The sequence below is a fragment of the Miscanthus floridulus genome, chromosome 17 (genome assembly GCF_019320115.1).
Source record: "Miscanthus floridulus cultivar M001 chromosome 17, ASM1932011v1, whole genome shotgun sequence".
NCBI lineage: Eukaryota > Viridiplantae > Streptophyta > Magnoliopsida > Poales > Poaceae > Miscanthus > Miscanthus floridulus.
In genome coordinates this window covers 94,606,304-94,632,347 of record NC_089596.1, presented here as the reverse complement: position 1 = coordinate 94,632,347, position 26,044 = coordinate 94,606,304, and the positions used below count along the sequence as shown (strand labels likewise).

At 41.8% G+C, this 26,044-nt stretch overlaps 2 protein-coding genes across 3 annotated transcripts; both read right to left on the bottom strand.

Annotated features, from left to right (window-relative positions):
• Positions 1-179: 179 nt before the first annotated feature.
• Positions 180-6,086, bottom strand: LOC136514941 (dolichyl-diphosphooligosaccharide--protein glycosyltransferase subunit STT3A-like). Its single transcript, XM_066508644.1, has 23 exons — positions 5,853-6,086; positions 5,685-5,747; positions 5,348-5,403; positions 5,172-5,243; positions 4,981-5,086; positions 4,848-4,898; positions 4,211-4,306; positions 4,075-4,134; positions 3,893-4,006; positions 3,716-3,802; positions 3,237-3,340; positions 2,985-3,080; positions 2,559-2,679; positions 2,398-2,478; positions 2,178-2,309; positions 1,851-2,084; positions 1,621-1,764; positions 1,360-1,546; positions 1,174-1,271; positions 960-1,039; positions 796-883; positions 600-689; positions 180-512 (listed from the first exon to the last, which is right to left on the bottom strand). Exons 1-23 carry the CDS (start codon positions 5,982-5,984, stop codon positions 456-458), a joined length of 2,349 nt encoding a protein of 782 aa, XP_066364741.1. The 5' UTR covers positions 5,985-6,086; the 3' UTR covers positions 180-455.
• A 1,682-nt stretch (positions 6,087-7,768) lies between these two features.
• LOC136516959 (uncharacterized) lies at positions 7,769-13,973 on the bottom strand. 2 transcript variants are annotated; one of them, XM_066510465.1, is made up of 10 exons: positions 13,781-13,973; positions 13,481-13,696; positions 13,151-13,211; positions 12,897-12,933; positions 12,077-12,154; positions 11,887-11,959; positions 11,457-11,496; positions 11,237-11,282; positions 9,195-9,306; positions 7,775-8,377 (listed from the first exon to the last, which is right to left on the bottom strand). In XM_066510465.1, exons 1-10 carry the CDS (start codon positions 13,829-13,831, stop codon positions 8,039-8,041), a joined length of 1,053 nt encoding a protein of 350 aa, XP_066366562.1. In that variant the 5' UTR covers positions 13,832-13,973; the 3' UTR covers positions 7,775-8,038. The 2 variants fall into 2 exon arrangements, with proteins under 2 accessions (XP_066366561.1, XP_066366562.1); XM_066510464.1 differs by lacking the exons at positions 11,237-11,282; positions 11,457-11,496; positions 11,887-11,959; ... (3 more) ...; positions 13,481-13,696; positions 13,781-13,973 and adding an exon at positions 9,549-10,219 and having other exon boundaries at positions 7,769-8,377.
• Positions 13,974-26,044: the final 12,071 nt, after the last annotated feature.

Below are 26,044 nucleotides of genomic sequence, written 5' to 3'. Positions count from 1 at the left end.
GGAATATAAAATACGTGGAAGAAACAATCTTTCTGCCCGTTTCAATATCCACCGGATTCAGGGGCAGATCTCATAAGATTGGAAATTCTCCGCACCACTTTCATCGAGCCGCCACACAAGTTCCTTGACAGCATTCTGTGTTTACTGCAGATGCCGAAACTCAATATTATCCGATCACCTTGTAAGAAAATTTGTGGGTTACACAAAACAGCAAGTACACTGGGAGTTTAAGCAACCCTTTCGCCAAGAAATTCCGCATCCAATCTCTACCCATGGGATAGATAAACTTCCTCTGGTCTATCAAAAATTTCATCAGCACTCTGGCCGCAAGAACATATAACGAGAGTCAAATACAACAGTGCAGATCTCTAATCTAGTTCTGTGGTTCTCTGGTTCACGTAGTGCAGTTCACCTAGCAACAAGTATCAAGTAAATGGTGCTATTGTTAACTTCATCTATTGCCACGGGTTCTTCTTTTGCCCTGCCCCAAGTGTGGAACTAGTTTTGGCACTCTGCAGGTACAAAACCAAGCATAAAATGTGTTAGAATGAGCTCAAAAAGAATGAGGTACATAACTACACTAGGTCTGTCACACTTACAGCCTTCGGCTTCTTCAACTTGCCTCGAACCCTGTTCTTCTGGGGTTTCAGTTTATATATACGGACCATCCAATGGTGGGTTGTGAATACCTTTATTCATCATCAAGATGGGTAAACATAAAGCAAAGGTTCAAGTTAGTATAATAGATGAAAAATCAACTGTTGCCTATTTGAACAGAGAGTAACATCATAATACCTCCTCAAAATGTGTTAGCTTGAAATGCTTCTTTCCTATTTCATATCCTCTTACTCTGTCAAAGCCTTTTCCATCTGTCTCCACAAACCTAGAGGACACAAAGGACATATGTGATGATTGGACGTTCCAATTAAAATCAGTCTTCTTGATTCAGTTTACCAGACCTGTAATAACAAAGCTTGTACATGAGACAATTCAGCATAGTTGGAGTGGCTTGAGCATCAACGCGGTATTGACCATCCCTCTGCCAATAACATTAACTCAAAAATCAGAATAAAGAAAGAGCTATGCAAATGCATGTATATTTCACCTTTCCCCCCCTTATTATGCTACCAAAATGATGTGTATAGGGCGTTGTTGACGGAGTTCACAACTTACAAGATAATCTGGTTCCTTGATGTGAGGGAACACACCACCTCCTATCCGTACCATCCAAAGGAACTTATTGATATCATCGCTAGGGTATCCAACAAGTCCTGTTAAAGAAACATTTGTGTCAGGATTTGCGACCAACTGTCCAAGTTACATTGGTTTTTTCCCTCCTATGTGCCATAAAGCACCAACCTCCAAAGACAACAAGCACATATTTGACATCTAAAGAATTGAAGATTTCCCAAGCTGCTTTTTCTGGGGACGACATTGCTGTACCAACTGTTGCTATATGAGTGTTGTTCCAGGTGTTATTGTCTACAATCACAGTTCTGTTGGCCATTGCAGTTGTTTGGTAACCATAGTCCCACCAGGAAGCAACCTTCAGCGCAACACCTTAATGTGTAAGTATAAAAGTCAGTCCACGAACAATAGAAATCAAAGGGGTGATCATACCTTGTCATCAACATCTGTGTTATGGCTCAGCCATGCATAAGCTTCACGGAAATCATCAAAAACATGCAATCCATCCCGTGAACGAGATGTCAACACAATTGAAGGCGCCGAGTACGCTTCAGCTGCCGCCCATACACAATGGACCTACAAAAATGGAATCATTAACAGTAAGATTGCCTCTCTTTCAATGAAGACATTCATTCTGGTAAGACTAACAACAGAGAACTTACCACATAGAAACCACCTAACACGATCAGCAACAAAATACCCATAACAGATAATTCAAAAGGCAGAACCAAAAGCCTCTTTTCCTTTTTAGGCTTTACAGAAACACTCTCTGCTACTTCTTTCTCCTTCTTCCGGTTCTTCTTTGACGGTTTTTCCTTTGGAGCCGTTTCAGATTTTTCATTCCTATTTTCATTTTTTGTTGAATTTGTTGAACTCTCTGGGCTACTGTCACCTGACTTTAGTTTCAGAAGAAAACAGGTTGTCAACAAGTGATTGGATGGGTACTTTGATTCTAGTATAAAGGAAAAAAATGTAAGAAGGAACCATACAGAAGTAGGGCTGTCATAAGAAAATTTTGACAGCTGAAATTTAATGGATCGTGTGAGGACACTGAAAACTTCAGATAGAGCAATCCCAGATAAAATGCACGCAGCAGGAGCAAGGACAAGCATAAGCCGTACCTAGCAAAGCATGGATGCCACAGAAAGTTATAACAAGTAAATAATGAAAAAAGGGTGCATGAATTCTTCCTAGTGCAAGGATTCTTACCATAACTCCAGAAAAATACACTGCAGTGACTAAGTACAAGACCATGAAGGAGCTTGCATCAGACAGAGGCAAGAAGCATGACTGCGGATCATGTAAATATCGATTAATCAGAACTAAGACTGTTGCTGGTACAGTTTTAATTGACAAAGTATAGTTCTTACAATAATCCCAGCAGGAATCAGGAAGGCCAACACATTAATGTCCATAAAATAAGAGGGCCAGGTAGGAGGTTGGTGTTCACTGACACTAGCAATGATGGGGATGTACTTGCTTGCATAAGTTCTGTCAGAAAAAAAAGTGAAGTTGCAGCGATTAATATGAGAAGAGAAGCAGAACAAACACACTGTAACAGGGCGCTACATACAAAAAGCAACACCAGAAAGGAAAATAAGACGTTGCAATAGCGTTATACACTTTTATTTGTCTAAGCCTAAGCATTAAATGTTAACATCATTTCATCAGCTACACTAAAACCTAATAACAGCCGAGTCATCATTAAGTGTTATTTCATGTTTATTAGTTCCCAAGTCAGGTCAGTCATAGTCTGATCGGCAAAATAAATGAGTTTTTATTCTAGAAGAACTTACGGGTCAAGTAGACTCAAACTGCGGCCGCTCCAGCCTTTCGTTGGACTAGATGCCACCAATGCGACAAGTATGGCTACTACTGCGAAACAAACAGCTCTGCAGGAAGGATCTTGCAATCAGCATTTGGACATTGAGATGATAAAGATTGAGATATTTATATTCAGAGGACAAGGTTCTTGCTGGTTTCAACTTTCAAGGTCCAAAGATATTAATCCTGTGTATTGTAAAAGATTGGTAACTTCAGAGACTTACAAGCCAACAGATATGACAAGAGTCATAGCAACTTTGAACAGCCTAGGAGTCAGAAGCCCTTTGATATAATACACAATAGCAACCACATGAAGAATTATGAACACCTGCAATACAGGTATCCTGTCATTTTGCATTTCTTCAATACAATAGCAATGATAAGGTCTAGTTACTTATATAGAGATTCTTGGTCTACGCGCACTGTGCAGTGTAGTTGGACAAATGTCGTAAAATGAGGGAAGTATTTATTGTACATATGCTACATATGAACAGTAATGAATAATGTCAATGCATGTTTGTATTTGGCCTCAACATCTAGGAAATGCATTTTATGTTTACTCCAACACCTTTTTGGACTTGAGAAATCATGAGTTTTCATATTTCAAAGAACAGCCTCAAGAAGCAAAACATTTGCAAGAGTTGGCAACAATATTGTACTGCGGAATGGAGAAAAATCAAGAAAGGAGAAGGCATATAGGTACCAGAAATGATGCGAAGTGCTCAGAGGTCATTACTGCATTAAAACCAACCACAGGTACTAATGCTGCCAGAAGCGTTCCAAGTATAACCTGAATGGTCCATGGATCTGGTAAGTTACAGTTCCGGACAAAAAGTCTGTAAAGAAGAGTGTGCCAACCAGAGGAAGCTTACGCACTCACAAGGGGAGCATATGCAATGTAGAGCCGCGAAGAATAACGACCAGTTACAATGCACAAGAGGACATGCATTGGGATAAGATTGATAATGAATGTGTAGCCTCCCCAAGAGCAGACCTAGAAAAGCCTAGTATATGATTACAAAGAACATTCGAAAAACGTGGATCAAAATTCAACACGTTTACCATGTAGAAATATGAGAGAGCATTGAGTGTTGCATAAAAGAGTGATCCCGTGTTCAGCGTCTGTATATGCATAACAAGTCAGAGCATTGCATATGTCAAAGAAGCAAAATGGAAAACATATCTTGAGCACCATTACCTTTACATATAGATAAAATGTAAATATCAAGGCAAATATTGCTACAGCTTCATTATCATAGCTGCCTGCAACAGATCTTGAGATGTATGAGGGAACCTGTGATGATGTCGAGAACATTCTGATTAATCACATGGTACTAGGAGAGTACGGAAGACTACATATATAGATAATACAATGTTCTAAGAAGTGGGCGATTAGCTAGAAATTAACATCTTGGTGTTATCTGAATGAAGCATTACAATTCGGCAACATTAACAAAATCCTGTAAAAAGAAAAATATTGCAAACCCGAGTAACTGAGGAAACCGATTGTCAAGTACCCAGGTTCAACAAAACACAGATTGAGTCATTCAATAATATTTCTCATTTACTTTAGAAATATATGTTTAGGATAAAGAAATCAGCAATCATAAATAGTATTGCAACTTGTAACACTTATCTTTCCTAAACCGTACATGGACACTATAAAGCTGAAATGAACTGACAATAAATTTGGTTTGATTAAAGAGAATCCTTATTTCTATTTCCACCATGACATGAAAATGGCTAAATATATATAAACCAAAGAAGTTTTGTACCAATTTAGCTTTTCTTTAATTATGGTCAAAATTGGTAGGGGAGTCGTTAGCGCAATTTACCATTGCCAAAATGGCTGCTGCCATTAATCCAGCTCCAGTACCCTTTGCTTCCTATCGCAGAAGTCAAAGTAAGCACACAATTTGCAAATGGGTAAGAATAATGTGATAATCCACACTTCGTTGAAAAACAAACCTTTGTTAACAGGTAAGTAGCCCAGGATGCATTTGCTGAGAAAATTGGAGCTGTGAACACACAAACTGTCTCCACAGACAGTGGGATGTTGAGAGAGTTCAGCAACCTAGTGGACCATTCAAATACTTTAGGCACATCTAATCAGAAGAATGTAAATGTAAGACTGTAAATTGTGTCCCTTGATGGCATACCACCAAATAGTTCCAGCAGTCAATGTCAAACCAGGATACACAGTGCCACCAATCACACGGCCAAGGGGATACCTAAAACAGCAGCAGCAGCAACGAAATCAGCCTAGTAAATGATTCCTGTTACACAGAAATCGTGCAGTACTAAATGACTGAGAAATTGGAGCTGCTGCTCTTACCATGTCCTATCATCAAACCAGTTCCAGAACTCGTAAATTCCATTCTTCGACAGAAACTGTAACAAGGAGAAATTTAGACCAGATGTGACAGATAACTGTTTCAACCAACAATTTATGCCTCCAAGTGAGTGTCGCTTGCTTTATACTTCCACTAATCATCTCATAGTAAACTAAATCTAGCAGACAGGGCACAAGAGTAAATTCCCAAAACCCAAAACCCTCCCAACACCGAAACTCAGCATCAATATACCACCGTAGTCTCCTACAGAAGTGAGCTGAATTCCACATACTGCAGAACAAAAGCAAAACGTTAAACCAATGGAACCAGCAATCAAACCTGAGTGACACGGAAGTTGAAGTAGGGGTCGAACTCGTGGATCACGCTCTCGTACTTGATTACCTGCGCGCCAGCAGGCATAACGCATGAGCACACACAATTCGGGGATGAGCGCTTCGCGAGCACCGAACTGGATCTGGAGGCTCGGGGGGGCAAAGCGGATCTTACGGAGAAGAGGCGGATCGAGAACGCGACCACGCCGATGAGGAGGAGCGTGAAGGCGCAGAGCACGCCCCCGAAGGCGTTGCGGAGCTTGCCGCCGCCGCCGGCCGCCGCGGGTGAGACCTCGGGCTCCGCCATTGCGGCCTGCGTGCGTCCTTGGGTGTGTGCGTGGGTGGAAGGCGCGGAAATCCCAGTGCTGGACCCAGGCGGAGACGACGACCTCGCGATCGTGAACTGGGTGCTCCAGTCCCGTGCTACGACTCGGGATTTATTGCACTTTTTGCGAGTACGCCCCTGGGAACGCTGTTATTTGTCGGAACGGGGTTATGCACGGCACGGTGCCCGGCTGCCAGCCATCCTGCAAAGTTGTTTGATTGTGTCCCGCTTCAGCCTACCGTATATACATACACACAGTGTTCGTCGGTGTACTAATGATAGTACTGTGATTTCATTTAGTTTGAATATTTATTAAATTTATTCTGTTCATAAACCCCATATTTTTATTGAGATAATCAAGTCACAAAATTTTCAGCCAGCTTTTGCGGCTGCAGCTGCTGGTACAGCCCAGCTGCGCGTCAATGTAGCAAGAGCTGCAGCAAGCTTCAGCTGTAAGCAGAAGTGAACAGACCTTTTATTTGTGTCCATCGAACTGTCGAAGAGATGAAAATAGATGGGGTTTTTTAGAATAATAAATTGCAAAAGGTAGAAAACGAGACACGATGATAAGAATCCTAGGGCTAATATGAAAAATTGAGGGAAGAGACAATCAAGACCGTTGGTATTTTCATCCATGGGTTAGGATTCGATTTCTCTTTTTTAGTCAAGATAAAGAAGGCTCCTCCTAATTGGTTCGATGACATGTTTTCCAGCACACTAGCCAATCAGAAAGCCGCAAACAACTAGGGACCACAAGAAACACCTTTGGTGTAAAAGACGGTAAAAGAAAAATGCAATCCAGTAGCGTGACTGCATGAGCGCACTTTTTCATAAAAAAAGAAAAAACGTGAGCGGATAAACCCGAACTATTATATATGAAAAGAGAGAAAGCTGTTCGGCTGATGGTTTTGCGGTTAATAAGCCAACTAATACTGTTTTGTTGGGAGAAAAAAAAACATCGTACCATAACGGATAAGTTCAAAAGAACAGGGCCGAAAAAAAATGGACTGTCATCCAGGTGAAGCGGCGAGTAATAATGTTTCCGACCTTGAAACCTTATGAAACTAGCATCGTTTCAGCCGGAAGTGCGTTACAATTTACCCAGCCATGAAACAACAAAATGACACAATTCACCGGGGAGGATCACTTCACTCTAACTCAAAAACACTCTAGATGATGTAGCACTTTTGGAAACCGAAAGAGCAAAAAAAGAAACCTTGCCACAAAATAACACTATTTAGTATTTGAGACCAGTGTTTCCTTCGTTAACTGAAAGCATTCTAGATGATACGAACCTCTTGGGAAAAAAAATGAACCCGTTCGCTGGTCTGAAACTTGATCGAAACTGGCTGAAAAACATTGTTCCGGCTAAATTATTGTGAGAGAAAAATATTGTTTCGGCTGAAAAAAAAAAGCCAAACAAGCCATTTTTAAGACAAGCGAACGGGGCCTATAATATATGATTTCTCGAAAATTACAGCAGCACCTCTTCCGAGGGAGAGGCAGAAGCAAGGTACTTTACTGTAGCAATTTTGACCATGCGTTTTTTTTTGCAAAAGATTTTTAGATACATCAAGTTTTTACATATATGATTTTTCATTTTACATACTTGATTAATGTTATATACTTTGAAGTATCTAAGATTTTCTAGAAGAAAAAAAAACGGCGGGTCAAATCTGCTACAGTAAAAGGTTGGTGACAAGTAAACGAAAACGGAGGTAGTAACACTTAAACGACAGGAGAGAAAAAAAAATACACGAACGAGTTAAAAATATAAAAAATCGCCCACAACAAGAGCTATAGCATTGCCATTAACATACAACTGCCCTCATATGGACATACCATGAGACAACATATAAGTACAATAAAAGTGAAAAATTGCATAATTTTAATGTTACATCACCGAAAGAAAGTTCACTCTGTAAGCTCTCAAACTTCAGCAAAATTTGCTGCTGAATCTTTGGAATGCTGGCATTCTCGAACAAGTAAACAGAAGAAACAGAGAAGGTCCCGGATGCATTGGTCCTCATTGCATATCAGATGCCAAATATCAAATCCATCACATTGGTTACAATTGATTTTGCTGGTGCAGCAACGCTGCCAGTTACACGACGGCCTGCATCTCGGCTAACATTAGTGTTAGCTTTAGGGTCATACGGGCGGGGCAAGGCTCCTAACTGGTGCGATGCACCTGTGCTCTTCAAGCCAAGTGACTTTGAAGGCAAGGAAACCATAAATCCACCTTGACTGCTTCGCGCGAAACTCTCGTCCAGCTGCTGCCGGTGCACTGCATCAATAGGCTTTACTCCAACTATCAGACTGCTGCTTAGTTGGATACCATTTTTCTGAAGGGCCTTTCGAGCATCATAAGAGCGCTTCAGGAACACATACATGATGGTGAAATTTGTCAGTATTAGGACTAGTAATGTAGAAACATTTACTATGATGCATGTAAAGAACAGAACTGACAATATTGTCAAATAAACAGAGATGCTAACATCTCAAAATTAAGAGAATCAGAAATAACAATAGGAACAATACATCTAGAAAGGTAGAGTTGATAGTGACCACCATACACGTTTTTAATTTTAAAAATACATAAAGCAAACTGACACTACCAACAAAAGAACTACCTGAAGACCTGATGACAACAAGAGCTCAGAAGAGTTGCTATTTGGATAAGCCTCATAACTTGGCTGTGCCAAGGGAATTCAGAAATCACATGACATTTCTATATGTTTTCCAGCATCTTTCTAGGATATTTGTAAACCCATCGTCAGCAGAAACATAACAATGCATCATTTTATGAATTTAGAGAATTCATAAATAAAGTTGTGACCTTGAGCATGTTATGCTAAAAACCTATCCAGGAGACCAGGACTAAGTTACCTATATGCTTCTGGTTCAAGGGATAACCAAAACCATATGCCACACGGGGATAAAACTTGGTGTTGATATTGTGCAGCTAAAAATTGACACTATATTAAACCGGTACAAGAACATTATTCAACCTAATGGGGGAGCCCAAATCAGTTTATGTAGTTGTTTCAGTTCACTGGCAACTAAACTCGCTGGTAAGCTACAGAGCAGCCTGAGCTAATATGACTACTCTGTGAAACCTGGGTACATGAAATTAAATTTAAATGGTAGAACAGAAAATGGAAGCACAACAGTAGTTTAATGTATCATTACCTGGTACAATATGTGGATCCAATTTCCATCTCTTGGACCAGAGTGATGTCTCAATATTACTCCGCATTTCTCGAATTCCCGAAGAACAAGGTTGGTATCTCCAATAGAGAATCTGTAGAAAAAGCACCAACAGAACTGAATCAATTTATCATACAAGGCGCCTACAATTTCGGGTTAGCAAATAACTGCCGAGGGACTGAGGGAGGGAGCAAGAAAAATGCAAGGAGCGTGTCAACTCATGATAAACATTTATCATAGCCTCCTAGCCAAATCCACCGTGTTCATAAGCGTCTGCCAACACATTTATAAGCTAATAATCCAGTACAAAACAAAGCATAAGTAATAATTGCTCACCCGAATACAGTGACCCACTCCTCCCGTTCGACCTCCCCTCCGTTCGCCACTGGCTCCGTCCTAGCCGGTGACTGCGCCTCCGCTGTCGTGGCAGGAGGTGGGGCGCCAGGGCTCGCGGGCGGCGTCAAAGCGAGCACCTCTTTCCGAGCCGGCTCGACGACCCCATCCATGGGGGATCCTGGTGGCGAGAGCGACACCTTGCCCCGGGACAGGTCCCATGGCGGCGAGCGGCTGGCGGCGGCGCGGGGGGAGGGGGAGGACGCGACGGGGAGGAGGTCGGAGGCGGTGGGGTCCGGGGAGAAGTCCGCGGCGGCGTAGCGGTCGTCGAGGGTGAAGATGGGCGGCGGCGGCGGCGTGGCGGAGGGGGAAGCCCCCGAGGCGAAGCGGGAGACGCCGCGGTGGGACGGGATCGGGGTGGCGAGGTCGCGGAAGAAGGGCGCCTGCCGCGCGCTGCGGCCGCGCCGCGAGGCGGCGAGGGAGTGGGAGGAGGAGGCCATGGGCGGGCGGCGCGGCGCGGCTGGGGGTTGAGGGTTTGGGCTTCGGAGTTGGTCCGCCCTTTCCCTCCTGCTGGCCCTGCTGGCTGCTGCAGTGGAAAGCGGGGCCTGCGGGGGGGAGGCCGGGGAGCGTTGGTAGGTTGGCCGACGAGCGTCGTTGAGGTGCGCGGATGCCTTTGCCTGGCTGCAGACTTGCAGCTGCTCGCCTTTATTGGGCCGCTCCGTGCCTTGCGAGGCTGGAAATTGGCACGGGCCAGCCCGAATTCACATTGGACTTGCGGAACTTTCAATGCAGCAGGACTCGTACGGTCATACTAGCTCTTGTAACTTCTGCATATTTTGTCAAAGTTTGCATTGGTTTGAAAGGTATATTTCCCAAGCTCTGAACTAGTACCGGAGTGTGTACAAACTTAATGCGACTCTTCGCGACGCAACGTATGATCCAAGTAAGTTCTTTGCTTCTCAACATGCAAACTTGCGAAGGTACATCGAGTCCCGTTCGTGGAATCTCGCACGGTCGAGGAAAGAATCAGCAGGAACACTTCATGATAGTTCAGGAAACCTGCGTGCCCTGCCGTTTTGAAGGAACTAGGAAGGCGCGCACAACATCCAACAGAAATGCAACTGATTATGCTACGAATGTTTGACGAGAAAGGCTACCATGCCCTCTACACGAGAGTTAAGACATGCTTGAAGTTTCCTGTTGGCACAAGGTCCAGGTATCCCTTACTTAGAGTGGAATGATACCTAATCCGAAACTACAAATACTTCTCAGACATAAAAATACAACAAGATGGATACATGGTTACAAGCAATGGCATTTCAAATGGGCCACCTAAAAACGGAAACTTCCACGAATAATCGTCAGGTTAACCTTCAAACGGCTACAACCAACCCGAGCAGGCAACTGTTTCTGATGCTAAACGAGACCGCGGGGCTCTTCAAGTGGAAAGACAATACTCTGGAGAGAGAGAAAACATAAAGCCCATTTTAGCAGTAATTATCCACATTAAGTGATTCGGATTGCTGCATTAAGATGGGATTTAAATAATCAAGTACTTTTGCTACTATGATTTTTGAAAGGGCTCTCAATTGAGGTCCAGTTAATAATCAGATATGTTGGCATGACAGTAAAACAATCATATGAAGAAATCAGAAGAACATATGATTGACCATCTCCGAGATGCAGATCACAGCAAACGCAGTTTCCCAGTAACTGAATCGATGTCAGCTTTCCTCCCTGCACAAGGTAATTTCAAGGAAAATCCTCAGGTCATGAAAAACTCTTGTCGCATTGACAAACAAAGGGAAATATATGGGACTCACGAATTCCAACATACAGTTCAAACTTGCAACTTAAAATATAGCTGCAGAGATAAAAAAAAAAGTCTGAACTTCTGATTGAGAATCTAACCTGGTCCTATTGCAAGAACTGTTTTGGATCCAGCCAACACCTATACAAGGAAAAAATCGATGAGGGTAAACACTAAATAGTAGTAGGAATGTTTGATAATATTGATGTCCGTGCCAGCCCATTTCCTGTGCACAGAAGATAGAAATGGCACACCATAAACTCATCACATGGCACATAGGCACAAAAATAGTTAAGTATCTGGAATGAAAAAACCTTGCATGGAACTAATGGTTGAAGTATATCATTTTAGTAAAAAAATTTTACCCAATCTACAATAAATCAAATACTAATTTTCAAATTAAGAATCACTTAGATATGTTAAACCATCCGAAATTTAGAAGGATATTGTTTTCTTGATTTTTGTGAAGGCTGACAGGAGGGCTAGTTTTACGTATCAAAGTAGGTAGATCCGCATAAGCATGAAACTAACCTCTGTGCGGCCTGCATCAGCAACAATAAATGTAGGAATACCTCGATGTTCTGCAGTTTCCTTTAGCCTGTTCCTGATAATAGACCACAGGGGAACAAGCATGCTTATAAAGTAAAATACAAATTTACACATCACCACCAAGCAAACATGTTCTATGGAAACTTAGGTATTATGAGAGCAAAGGACTAACATTTCCTGTTGATTCTTGCATGTCAAAACAATCTTAGCTTGTCCAAGTTGTTCCCATTGTCTCAGTAAACCCCGATTGCTACAGAAGATATGTCAAATGAGTTTGGGGGAGCTCAGTTTTCACCAAATACTGACGACAAGGTACATAAAATAGCTATTTGGCAAAGGCTTCACAGGGAAATGTAAGGGTGGGAAAATAAGATTACTGAAGCCTGCACTTTCCATCCATTTAATTTCAATTCAGTCTACATCCACAACACCACTAGTTGTTTGAACAGTTACCTTTTTGTATGGAGGATTTACAACATAATGAACAGAAAAGGAGTCAGTACTGTATTTAAGATCACATATGGATGGTGCAATAGTTAAGGCCTTAGCTCTATAGATGGGTGATGGGGCCGTAGCTCTGGGAGTCCGAGGACTCCACAGATTGGTGATGAGAGTGTTAAGGGCTTAAGGCCATATGGACAACACAATGCTGCAGTGTCCAGTAGTTAAAACTCAGCAGCTACTCAGACAAGATAAAATGGTTTGTGAGCCATTTTTTTTTTTTACAACAATTTGTGAGCCTTCAATCCAATAAAGAAAGGTCCCAGTACCCATGCAGAAATATACTCGACATTATTTTGATGAGTAGAACAGCATTTATTCAATCAAAATCAATCAATGAGTGCCAGCATCTGTATCTACGCAAATTCAAGCCCACATAGTGTACAGTAACATTATAAAGGAATATCTATGCCTATGAAGAGAAAAATATACATCAGACATCCTCCAACTAAAACTACCTAATGAAGAAACAGTGCAAACCGCATTAACACCTTGATAACAACTCGGCGTACAAGCCAGTCGCTGCATCTGCAAGAGATTAGCAACGAATGAGGTGTAAGTTGGCTCAAAAGTTCAGTACATATAGCAAAAGTTCAGTGCTGCTCTGGCTAAGATTTGGCGGTTGCAGATTAGGCAATCACATAGGTTATACATTTTTTTAGCGAAGTACAAAAACCTATGGATAATGCAAAGAAAAAGAGGTGCACCAAATAAACAGCATGCGTCCACTTGGAGATGAACTTACGGGCACATTGAGAAGCTATTTTCCCAGCCCCCATCTTGAGGTCCTGGCGTACCACTAAAACCTGCACATCGCATTGTCATTAATGAGAGCGAGCTCAACTCTAGAGTTGTGTGAAGTTCAAACAAAGCAGCAATACTTGAAACATAATTCAGACGACCAGCGTCGTAAATCCTCGCAATGGAATTGTATCGGAAGCGATAAAGCGCAAGGCAAATGGTGATGTTTCAGTTTTAGGAGCCAAATCAATCAGATGTAGGCGGTACAAGTAGCTGCAGCAACGAAGAGCTCCCGTCACGTATACTCACGCGGTACACTCGCAGCGCAACTTACCATCTTAAGCTCCTCGCCGCCTGAGGCAAACGAACTCCCCGACGCCCGCTTGGAGCTGGAGCCCCGCGCGGGTGCCGTGGCCGGAGCCGGCGGGGAGCTGGACTTGGGTCTCCACGACGAGGACAGGTCGAGGAGGAGGCCGAGGAGGAACCCGATGGCGAGGCCCGGGAGGAAGTTCGCCGGGCGCAGGCTCGCGGCGAGCCACGGCTCCTCGCCCTGCGACAGGGAGTAGACGGGAGAGTTAGGGTTCCGGAACTGACGGCGAGGACGGGGCCCGTTGGGTGGTGCGTGCGCGCGTACCTTCCTCCGGGTGGGGTTTTGCTGCGGGTTTCGCCGCGGCGGAGGAGCCATGGAGGATGCAGCGCTCCGGTCGGTTCCGGGGAAGAAGAGAGATGTGCTTGTCGATAACGGGTTGCTGCGTGGGCCGGATGTCTGCCAGTTTTGTTGGGTTGTCCAATGGATGGGATGTGCTGCTTGTGCACTTGGGCCGTATGGGCTGGGCATCAGTATGAAGGCCGGAATGAACAGCACATTCATCCAGTCGTTGCACGCGAGTACTGCTGATTTTGGGCAGGCAATCTAGTCCGGCGGAAAGCAAGTTCGGCGCATAGCACGTATACCGCCTAATTTGCTCGAACTCTCTGCGGTGCGGTGGTGTGCTGTGCTGTGCGCTTCGTTCGTTTTCAGACGCGAAAGCGCTCTTTGATCGATCGCGTCGGGAGAAAAGCTAGCGGAGACCGGAGAGCCAGAGCTTCGTGTCGGATCGGGATCGGGATCGGGAAGCGAAGTTCGGAGCACCGTGACCAAACCCCCAGCCCCAGCTCTCTCTCCTTTTTTTGTCAACAAACTGTGTGCTGTGTCAGTGTCACCCTCCGCGAGGAAACATAGCACTCACTCGCTGAAAGACATCGAAGTGCATTACCCGTTGTGTACCTGCTCTCACCGAAAATTCGAAGGAAATCGGCACGACGGCGCTAAAAGAAGCATTATTATTTCTTATCATCACTCGTCAGAGCCTCCAACATTTTCTCGAGCATTCGTCACCCCTGCTACTCGACATGTATGCACATAGTCCGATGGTTTCGTTCTCACAATCATTGTAGTAGTACGTACTAGTAGCTAGGATGATTCGGACGCGAAAGCGTCGCGCCTGCACACGCTACTGCTCTAGCGCGACGCGGCGTGGCAGACGGGGCGGAGCCAGGTAGCACGTAGCAGGCGCCGCGCGATGAATCGCGGCATGGGCTTCGTCGCGCTCGCCCCGTACGTACACGTGCGCACAGAGCAGGCGTGGAGCCGGAGACGAAGCCGAGCGGGCGGCGCCGGCCACGCCTGACGCTTTGCGTTGCATTGACCTCCAGGCTCCGGTGCAGTGAAGCCCACGACTCCACCGCCACCCGTACCGCGCGCGGACGGGCGGGGACGGGGAGTCGTCACGTCCGCGGCGACCCCGCCCCTCACATGACGCCTGACACGGCAGCGGGCCGCCAGCTCGCACTCACGTGGCCGGTGGGATCCCTCGTCCGTCGCCTCTCTTTATAAGCCGGCCCGTGGTGCACGTGGGTGCAGGCAGGTGCGGTGGAAAACTGGAATATGTGGCTGTTATGTTACCGGAGAATTGAGGTCTAAGCAAAGACCAACTGCAAGTTTTGGATTTTGTGACGTTTCATTGTTGTCGCTGCCATGTTAATCTTTTCCAGTTAGCGTTAAATTAACATATATGATTGTATATATATTATTATTATTGAATACGTAGAGCCACCGGCGTCTCCTCCTATTGCATGCTGAAGTCTTAGGCTCCTCTGCACCATCACTGCCGGTCCCCTTCTCATGTGGCCAGCCTCGTCGGTGGTGAACAGGAACGGGGACTCTCCTTCATCCAGTCTAATCATCATGAGATTTAGATTGAATAAATTTGTCTCATGGGCTACTCAATGGCATTGGCTTCGTTGATCCCTTGTTGGGGCTTTTTTTCTTACTAGCACAACATGCCCATATGTTATAACAGGAGAAAAAACTATCATATATATATATATATATATATATATATATATATATATGAAAAAAATAACGGACATATATAATAATATAAGTTAATGTTGGCAACGATACATCAATATCCTATTAACATGTATCCAATTAAAGTACAATCTTGATAGATTTGTTTTTTTCCAATGCAAGGCACGGAAATATTTATATGTCTTATCGTAACTTATTAACTTTAATTTTCATACTATTCATGTGTTTTAACGATTAAATATCGTGAGGACCTATAAAAATCTATAGTTTTAATATTTAATTAAAGTCGACGAGTAGTTACTTGTTGACGTGTCAACAATTGATGTGTCCATTGATATTTTTTAGACTGAATTAGGCAACAAACTACTTAAAAGATTTTAGTTCACACATTGATTAGTTGGACCATTTGCTAATCTAGGTTTTAATAAGAATAATTTTGATTTCTAATAAAAACTACATCAACAACTTTTGGTGAAAATCTTTGTTTCATAGAAAAATGTCAATGGTTCAAAGACCCATAAAATTGTATTTGTTGTTTATTTTGATTTTTACAAGAAAAGGTAAAAAACACCGCAATGGATGTACGGCTGATTTTTTTGGCATAGGGGAAATGTCGACTGTTTTGGCATAAGCTGCTATGACCTGCATTTACGTGAGCTAACGTGACCGAATTGAGTTAGAACTCTATTTTAATTTATTAACATGTGAGAATCATTCTAAACAAACTTCTAGAAGTGGACATAGATAGATTAGATATATTTTCTTTATCTTTTATAAGAAAATCAGAAAATACCAGAAAAGATATAAAAAAGGAAAATTGGGACGGACTGAAAGCAAAAAAGGAAAAAAAAGGTTGAGTGGCCATCCGAAGGAAAGAAAAACAAAAACGAACACCGACGGAAAAAGAAAAAGGAAAAAAAAGAGACTTGAATGGTACCCCTCTGTCCCAAAATAAGTGTTGTTTTATGTTTGTCATAAGTCAAACCATTTTAAGCTTGACTAAATTTATTGGAAAGAATATCAATATTTATGACACCAAATAGGTAGAATATGAAAATACATTTCATGATAAATCTAATAATACTTATTTGGTATCCTAAACATTAGCACTTTTTTGTATAAATTTGGTCAAACTTGAAATAGTTTGACTTAGGACAAACCCAAAACATCACTTATTTCGGGACGGATGGAGTAGTAGAAATAGATATATAGGTACATCCAAATTTGTCTAATTTTTTATTCTTATCTTTCCTGTGTTTTGAGTAGGATTCCTATTTAGGTACTTAGAATCCAAAGAATCTATTTGAATTAGGATTAGGATTCTTAACTATCTAGGTTATTTATCAAGGCCAACATATATTATATAAAATAGGAGGGTGGTAGACGCATAATAGAGTCAGTTTTCACATTCACGGAGTTAGTTAGGAGAGGCCATACCAAAAAATGGGAAGAAATTTTGCCTCTTATTCTTATCTTTTCTGTATTTTGAGTAGGATTCCTATTTAGTTACTTAGAATCCGAAGAATCTATTTGGATTAGGATTCTTAGCTATCTAGGTTATTTATCAAGCCCGACATATATCATATAAAATAGGAGGGTGGTACACGCATAATAGAGTCAGCTTTCACATTCATGAAGTTAGTTAGGAGAGGCCATACCAAAAAATGGGAAGAATTTTTGCCTCTTTATTATAAGGTATATAGATAGAGAATTTCTGTGCAAAGAGAATTTCCGTGCAAATATATATCTAGGCATGTGAAAGGTCCTAATATGGCTAGAGGGGGGTGAATATCCTATTTAAAATCTATAAATCAACTAGAGCAATTTGATTAGTATAACAAATAGCGAAATACAAACTTGCTCTAGCTCTACAAGGGTTGCAAGCCACCTATCCAATAATTCTAGTGGTTATGATCACTAGGCACACAATCCACTAGGTCACTACTCACTAAGAGCTCTCACAATTGCTACACTAAAGAGCTCCACTAGATGAACTTAATCCACAAAGCAAGCTCTCAATTCTAGCTATACTAAAGAGCTTGATATAGCTAGTTGCGGGAATATAAATGAGTAAGTGAGATGATTATACCGCCGCGTAAAGGAGTGAACCAATCACAAGATGAATACTTTATCAATCACCGGGAGAATACCAAAGGGCAAGAGACAACCAATTTTCTCCCGAGGTTCACGTGCTTACCAACACGCTACGTCCCCGTTGTGTCGACTAACACTTGGTGGTTCGGCGGCTAAGAGGTGTTGCACGAACCTTGTCTACACAATTGGACACCGCAAGAACCTACCCACAAGTGAGATAACTCAATGACACGAGCAATCCACTAGAGTTATCTTTCGGCGCTCCACCGGGGAAGGTACAAATCCCCTAACAATCATCGGAGATGGCCACGAACAAGCACCAACTCAGGCCAATCCTCCTCCGCTGCTCCAAGCCATCTAGGTGGTGGCAACCACCAAGAGCAACAAGTGAATCCTACAGCAAAAACATGAACACCAAGTCCTCTAGATGCAATCACTCAAGCAATGCACTTGGATTCTCTCCCAATCTCACGAAGATGATGAATCAATGATGGAGATGAGTGGGAGGGCTTTGGCTAAGCTCACAAGGTTGCTATGTCAATACAAAATGGCCAAGAGAGTGAGCTTGAGCCAGTCATGGGGCTTAAATAGAAGCCCCCACGAAATAGAGCCATTGGGCTACACACTGCACTGAACACGGGGCGACCGGACGCTCCAGTCATATCGACCGGACGTAGGACCTCAGCGTCCGGTCGTGCGATGCACGCCACGTGTCCCTTCTCTTTAAATACTAAGTGCTCGATCCCAACGGTTAAGTGATGACCGGACACGCTGCTGTGAAGTGACCAGACGCTGGACCTCAGCATCCGGTCGTTTCTAGTAAGCATCCAGAAGCGAGAAATCATGACCGGACGCGTCCGATCATGCTCGACCGAACACACCCAGCATCCGGTCACTCAATGTCATCATACGTCAGACTGACCAGACTCAGGCCCTGAGCATCTGGTTAGTTTTCGTGCCAGCATCTGGTCATGAGACCAAAACAGCGTGCCCTCTACTGCCACTGACCGGACGCGGTGGTCCAACCGAGACCAGCATCCGGTCACTTACAGTGACCTCCGTCTTTTCTATATAGGGCACCGATGGCACCGTTGGACTATCCCCACTCTACGGGCGGACACTCCGCCGGTGAAGTTTCTAACCCTTGTTCAAATGTGCCAACCACCAAGTATATCACCTTGTGCACATGTGTGTTAGCATATTTTCATAAATATTTTCAAGGGTGTTAGCAATCCACTAGATCCTAAATACATATGCAATGAATTAGAGCATCTAGTGGCACTTTGATAACCGCATTTCGATACGAGTTTCACCCCTCTTAAAAGTATGGCTATCGAACCTAAATGTGATCACACTCACTAAGTGTCTTGATCACCGAAACAAAATAGCTCCTACCATTTATACCTTTGCCTTGAGCCTTTTGTTTTTCTCTTTCTTCTTTTCAAGTCCAAGCACTGATCATTACCATGGTATCACCATTATCATGTCATGATCTTCATTTGCTCCACCACTTGGACTAGTGCTACCTATCTCATAATCACTTTTGATAAACTAGGTTAGCACTTAGGGTTTCATCAATTCACCAAAACCAAACTAGAGCTTTTAATCTCCCCCTTTTTAATAATTGATGACAACCCTTTCATAAAGATATGAATTGAAATTCAATTGAATCCATGTTGCTTGTCCAAACATATTTACCATGTGTAAAAGAATATGGACAAGTTTTATGAATCCCATATGGTAACGATTGCTCCCCCTACATATATGATAAGAGTTTGGATTAAAGCTTGCACATATGCTTAGATAGGAAATATAGGAGACAATATCTACCAAATGATGCTAAGGTATAAGAGATGGACCTTTAAAGCGTGATACCAATCGAAGTGCACCAATATACCATCCTTAGCACCATTGGTAACTAGACATACATGAAAACTAGAATACCCCATGAGATCAACATTATAAGCAAGGGTCTAGTTTCCATAGAATAAACATAAGTCTAGTTACTTTAGCCTATGCATGCTAGTTTCTCATTTCATCATTGAAGCCTATAACTAGCATACACCACACAAGCATGGATATTGAAATTTAAAACTTATGCCATGCAAACAAATATATGAAATGCACATTCAAATACAACATACAAGTTTATGAGCTTGCTCCCCCTACTTATGTGCATTTTTTATTGATCCCCTTACAATATTATTTTATTTGTTTTAATTTGTTTGCTCCTCCTATCTTACTATCTTTGTGAATTTCTCTCCCCTTTGTCAACAATTAGCACAAAAGGTGAGCTCAAATTATAGATAGGTTGAGGTAAAAACATGTGAAATGAGGATCATTTTCCTAATTTTGTTCAATCTAGATCACTTGCAAAAGATATTTAACTCGGTTTGATCCAAGGACAAGCTTCTTCACACCTCTAAATAAGGGTTATCTTATACCATGTTGAGTTAAACACATATAACTTATTTTCTAGATCAAACACTAGGTTTACAAGCCCACAAACATATCATATGCTACCACTAGATCATTTTAAGCATACAAGCAATAGTGGTACCATACAAGCATCAAATTCATTTGATTTTCATGAATGAGCCTAGGACATGATATGAATGACTAGATGCACTAAACAAGTCCTTAGCAATGGATGGATGACATGTCAATCAACTTTACCTTGTTTTGCTTGAAGGAGAGGCATGTCATATAATGGGGGGTTCATCAACATATATTTGAGAAGTCAAGTATGTTCAATTCATTTCTTAGCTTACAAAACCTATTCTCATCAAGTGGCTTAGTGAAGATATCGGCAAGTTGATCTTCAGTGCCCACACTCTCAATGCAAATGTCCCCTTTTTATTGATGATCTCTTATGAAAAGATGGCGGACATCAATATGCTTTGTTCTTGAATGTTGAACCGGGTTGTTGGTGAGCTTTATGACACTTTTATTATCATATAGCAATGGCACTTGCTTGAATTTGATTTCAAAATCACTCAAAGTAACCTTCATCTAAAGTAATTGAGCACAACAACTACCGGCCGAAATGTACTCTGCTTCGGTGGTTGAAAGTGCTATACTATTTTGCTTCTTTGATGACCAAGACACAAGTGATCTTCCCAATAGTTGACATGTGCCCGATGTGCTCTTTCTCTCAACTTTGCATCTCGCATAATCAGAGTCCGAATATCTAATCAACTCAAATCTTGCTCCTTTAGGATACCACAATCCAATATTTTGTGTATGCTTCAAGTACCTCAATATTCTCGTTGTTGCCTTCAAATGACTTTCTCTTGGTGAGGCTTGAAATCTAGCACACATACATACACTAAACATCACATCTAGCCTTGATGCGGTCACATAGAGTAGGCTTCAAATCATAGACCGATACATCTTTTGATCCACCATGTTGCCACTAGCATCACTATCCAAGCTTCCACTTGTTTCCATTGGTGTACTAATAGCTTTAGCATCGTCCATTCCAAACTTCTTGAGCATATTCTTGATGTACTTGCCTTAACTCACAAATGTGTCATTCTTCATTTGCTTGATTTGAAGACCAAGGAAGTAACTAAGCTCTCCAATCATGGACATCTCAAACTCATTTGCCATCATCTTGCCAAACTCTTCATAAGAATCTTAATTTGTTGACCCAAATATGATATCATCAACATAGATTTGCATTACAAACAAGTCATTTCCAAGCTTCTTGGTGAAGAGAGTGGTGTCAACCTTTCCCATTTTGAATCCCTTAGAGAGTAGGAAATCTCTCAATCTCTCATACCATGCTCTTGGTGCTTGTTTCAATCCATACAAAGTCTTTCTCAACTTATAAACATGGTTGGGTTTCTTTTCATCTTCAAAACTAGGAGGTTGCTCAACATACACAAGCTCATTGATGTACCCATTGAGAAATGCACTCTTCACATCTATTTGGTACAATTTGATGTTGTGGGCACAAGCATAGGCTAACAAGATCTTAATTGCTTCCAATCTTACAACCGGGGCATATGTTTCTCCAAAGTCAAGACCTTCAACTTGAGTGTAACCTTAAGCCACTAATCTTGCTTTGTTCCTTATTACTATCCCATCTTGATCTTGCTTGTTCCGAAAGATCCACTTGGTTCCAATCACATTATGATCCTTACACCTCTCAACTAACTCCCATACTTGGTTTCTTGTGAACTTGTTTAGCTCTTCATGCATAGCATTGACCCAATCAACATCCTTCAAAGCTTCATCTATCTTCTTAGGTTCAATGGATGACACAAATGAGAAGTGCTCACAAAATAAAGCCAATCTTGATCTAGTTTGCTCACCTCTTGAAATATCACCGATTATAGTGTCCAATGGATGATCTCTTGCAATATTGGTTAGTTGAAGCGCTTGCACTTGATTGCTTGCATTTGATTGATCACTTGGTTGAGATGATGAACTAGCCACTTGTTGTTGATCTTGCACTTTGTCATCACTTGTTCTTGCTTGAACTTGATCATGAGAACCACTAGCTTGCACATTTGAGTTAGAGAGCACTTGATTGTCATCTTCAACATCAATCACCTCTCTAGACCTTATATCACCAATGTCCATATTCTTCATTGCATTGACCAATTGAGTGCCTCTTACATTATCTAGATTCCCATCTTCCTCTTGGGAACCATTTGTTTCATCAAATTCCACATCATGAACCTCCTCAAGAGTACCACTAGCCAAATTCCAAACTCTATATGCCTTGCTAGTAGTGGAGTAACCAAGCAAAAAGCCCTCATCATATTTCTTTTCAAACTTGCTCAATCTAGTGCCTTTCTTCAATATGTAGCATTTACAATGAAAAACCCAAAAGTATGCTATGTTGGGCTTTCTTCCATTCAATAGCTCATATGGTGTCTTCTCTATTATGGGGTGACAATAGAGTCGGTTGCTATAATAGCAAGCCATGTTTATTGCTTCGGCCCAAAATGAATGACTCATATTGTACTCATTTAACATTGATCTTGCCATATCAATCAAAGTTTTATTCTTTCTTTCAACTAGACCATTTGATTGTGGAGTGTACTTGGCCGAAAATTGATGTCTAATTCTAAATTCATCACACAACTCATCAATTCTAGTGTTCTTGAATTCACTACCATTGTCATTTCTAACTTTCTTGATAGTTGTTTTAAACTCATTATGAATGCTCTTGACAAATAATTTGAATGTTGCAAATACATCACTCTTGTCAATAAGAAAGAACACCCATGTGTATCTAGTGAAATCATCCATAATCACAAATCAGTATTTGTTTCTACCAATGCTAGTGTATGTGGTTGGTCCAAATAAGTCCATGTTATCAACTCAAATGCCTTGGATGTGCTCATCATGCTCTTCTTAGGATGTGTGTTACCAACTTGCTTTTTGGCTTGACATGCACTACATAGCTTATCCTTCTCAAATATGACATCTTTCAAGCCTCTAACTAAGTCATGCTTAATCAACTTGTTCAATTATTTTATTCCAACATGACCAAGCCTTCTATGCCATAACCAACCCATGCTAGACTTAGTGATCAAACATGTTGTCAATTGAGCTTCTCTAGCATTAAAATCAACCAAGTATAGATTATCATATCTAAATCCTTTGAATATCAAGTTAGAGCCATCTACACTTATAATCTCTACATCATCCACACCAAATATGCACTTGAAACCAAGATCACACAATTGAGCTACCGATAATAGATTGAAGTTTAAGCTCTCTACTAGTAACACATTGAAGATACTCAAGTCATTGGATATTGCAATCTTACTAAGCCCTTTGACATTGCCTTTGTCATTGTCACCAAATGTGATACTATCAATTCCATTGCTCTTGTTTTCATTAATTGAATTGAACATTCTTGGATCACCGATCATGTATTGTGTGCACCCACTATCAAGCACCCAATGCCTTCCTCCAGCTTTATAATTGACCTACAAAAGAAGATCAATTCTTTTTAGGTACCCAAACTTGCTTGGGTCCTTGAAGGTTAGTTACCAAAGTCTTTGGTACCCAAATAGCCTTCTTCTTTGGGCCCACAATTGGTGTACCAATGAATTTAGTCTTCACACCATTGGCACCCTTAACAAGCATGTAACATGAATCAAATTTAATGGAGTATACATTAGGTAGCTTGTTCTTATTAGTCTTGCAATATTGCTCTATATGCCCAACTTGCTTGCATCTATTGCAAAACCAGCCATTACCCTTCATAAAGCTAACTTTGGGAGTGACAAAGGCCACCTTGCCTTTCTTGGGGGTATAGCCTAATCCCTCTTTGTTGAGAGAAAATCTTTAGCTACCCAAGCACTTTAGCAAGCGGGCATCTCCACCATAGGCATTGCCTAAGACACGAGTGAGCTCATTCACCTCCTTCTTGAGGGTCTCATTTTTCATCATTAGTGAGGCATCACAAGTGAGATCATCACTCAAAGGTGAGGTAGAAGTAGTAGTGCTACAAGAAGTGTTAGTGGGAGCAACTATAATGGGCTTATAAAAAGATTCATCAATAAGATCATATGTTAGTCCCACATCACAAGACATAATCACTTGCCCCTTCTTGGCTTCCTCTATTTTGACTTGCTCGATGAGAGAGGAGTGAGTCTTTTCAAGCTTAGAGTGAGCTTTGCTAAGCTTCTCATGGGCTTCCATTAGCCTCTCATGAGTGGCATTGAGCTCATCAAAGGATTGCTCAAGAAATTTGACTTTCTTGCGTAATTCTTTGCACTCCTTTCTCTTTATTTCAACGCAAGTGTGCACTTGCTCACACATGTCCAAGAGTTCCTCCTTGGTGTACTCCTCCTCATCATCATCATCATCATTATCACTTCTACAAGCATCACTTTCACATTCATCATCATCACTCACATCATATTTTACCTTGGTAGGCTTTGCCATGAGGCATGTCGATGGAGTATCAAAGATAGAGGGCTTGTTGTTGATGGCGATACTTGCTAGTGCTTTTTTGATAGATTTCTTGTCATCATCACTAGAGCTATCACTATCCAAAGAGCCATCACTATCCCATGTGACCACATAGCCTCCACCTTTCTTCTTCTTTTGGAAGGTCATTCTCTTCTCCTTTTCTTTCTTGTCCTTCTTGTGCTTCTTATTTTCATTCTCATCATTGTCACTATTGTAGGGACAATTCGCTACAACATGATTGGGGCTCTTGCAATTGTAGCATCTTCTCATATATTCTTTGCTTTTAGTATGATTTCTTCTCTTTCTTGCACCATAGCCCCTCTTCTTCATGAATTTTCCCATCTTGCGTACATAGAGGGCCATAGCTTCATCATCAATATCACTAAGATCATCATCATCACTTGATTCTTTCTTGGACTTTCCCTTGTTCTTGGATGATGATGAGCTAGCCTTGAATGCTATACTCTTCTTCTTCTTGTCTTCTTCTTCCTTCTTGTCATCCTTGTCATCCCCCTCCCTTTCCACACGGTATGTCTCTTGTGTCATGACATCACCTAGTACTTGGTTAGGGGTAATCTCCTTCAGTCCTCCGCTTATGATAAGCAATCTCAACATCTCAAATCTTAGAGGTAGGCACATTAAGAATCGATGAGAGACATCATCATCTTTGATCTTCTCTCCCAAAGCCTTCAAGTCATTGACAATTACTTGCAACCGATAGAACATCTCTGGAATGCTCTCATCATCCTTTATCTTGAAGCTTGTCAACTTATCCTTGAGGATGTACAACTTGGCACTCTTCACCACCGGTGTGCCCTCATATGTTTCCTCCAATCTCCTCCACACCACATTAGCTCTTTCATAATCCTTGATTTGCTCAAACACCTTAGAATCAATGGCATTGTATATGGTATTGAGAGCCATTGTATCGCATTGCTTGTTGGTCTTGTCTTGGTTGGTGGGATTGTCGGGATCAATGATAGCATAGTCATTCTCGGTCACCTCCCATACTTGATCATTGATTGAAACAAGATACATCCTCATTTTCTCTTCCAATAATCATAGCATGTGCCATCAAAGAACGGTGGTTTGCCCCCCCCCCCCACATAGTTGAACACAACTTGAGCCATAATTTGACACCGAGGTTGTTAAGCCTTTAATCAAACGGTGACCACGGCTCTGATACCACTTGAAAGGTCCTAATATGGCTAGAGGGGGGGTGAATAGCCTATTTAAAATCTATAAATCAACTAGAGCAATTTGATTAGTATAACAAATAGCGAAATGCAAACTTACTCTAGCTCTATAAGGGTTGCAAGCCACCTATCCAATAATTCTAGTTATTATGATCACTAGGCACATAATCCACTAGGTCACTACTCACTAAGAGCTCTCACAATTGCTATACTAAAGAGCTCCACTAGATGAACTTAATCCACAAAGCAAGCTCTCAATTCTAGCTACACTAAAGAGCTTGATATAGCTAGTTTGCAGGAATGTAAATGAGTA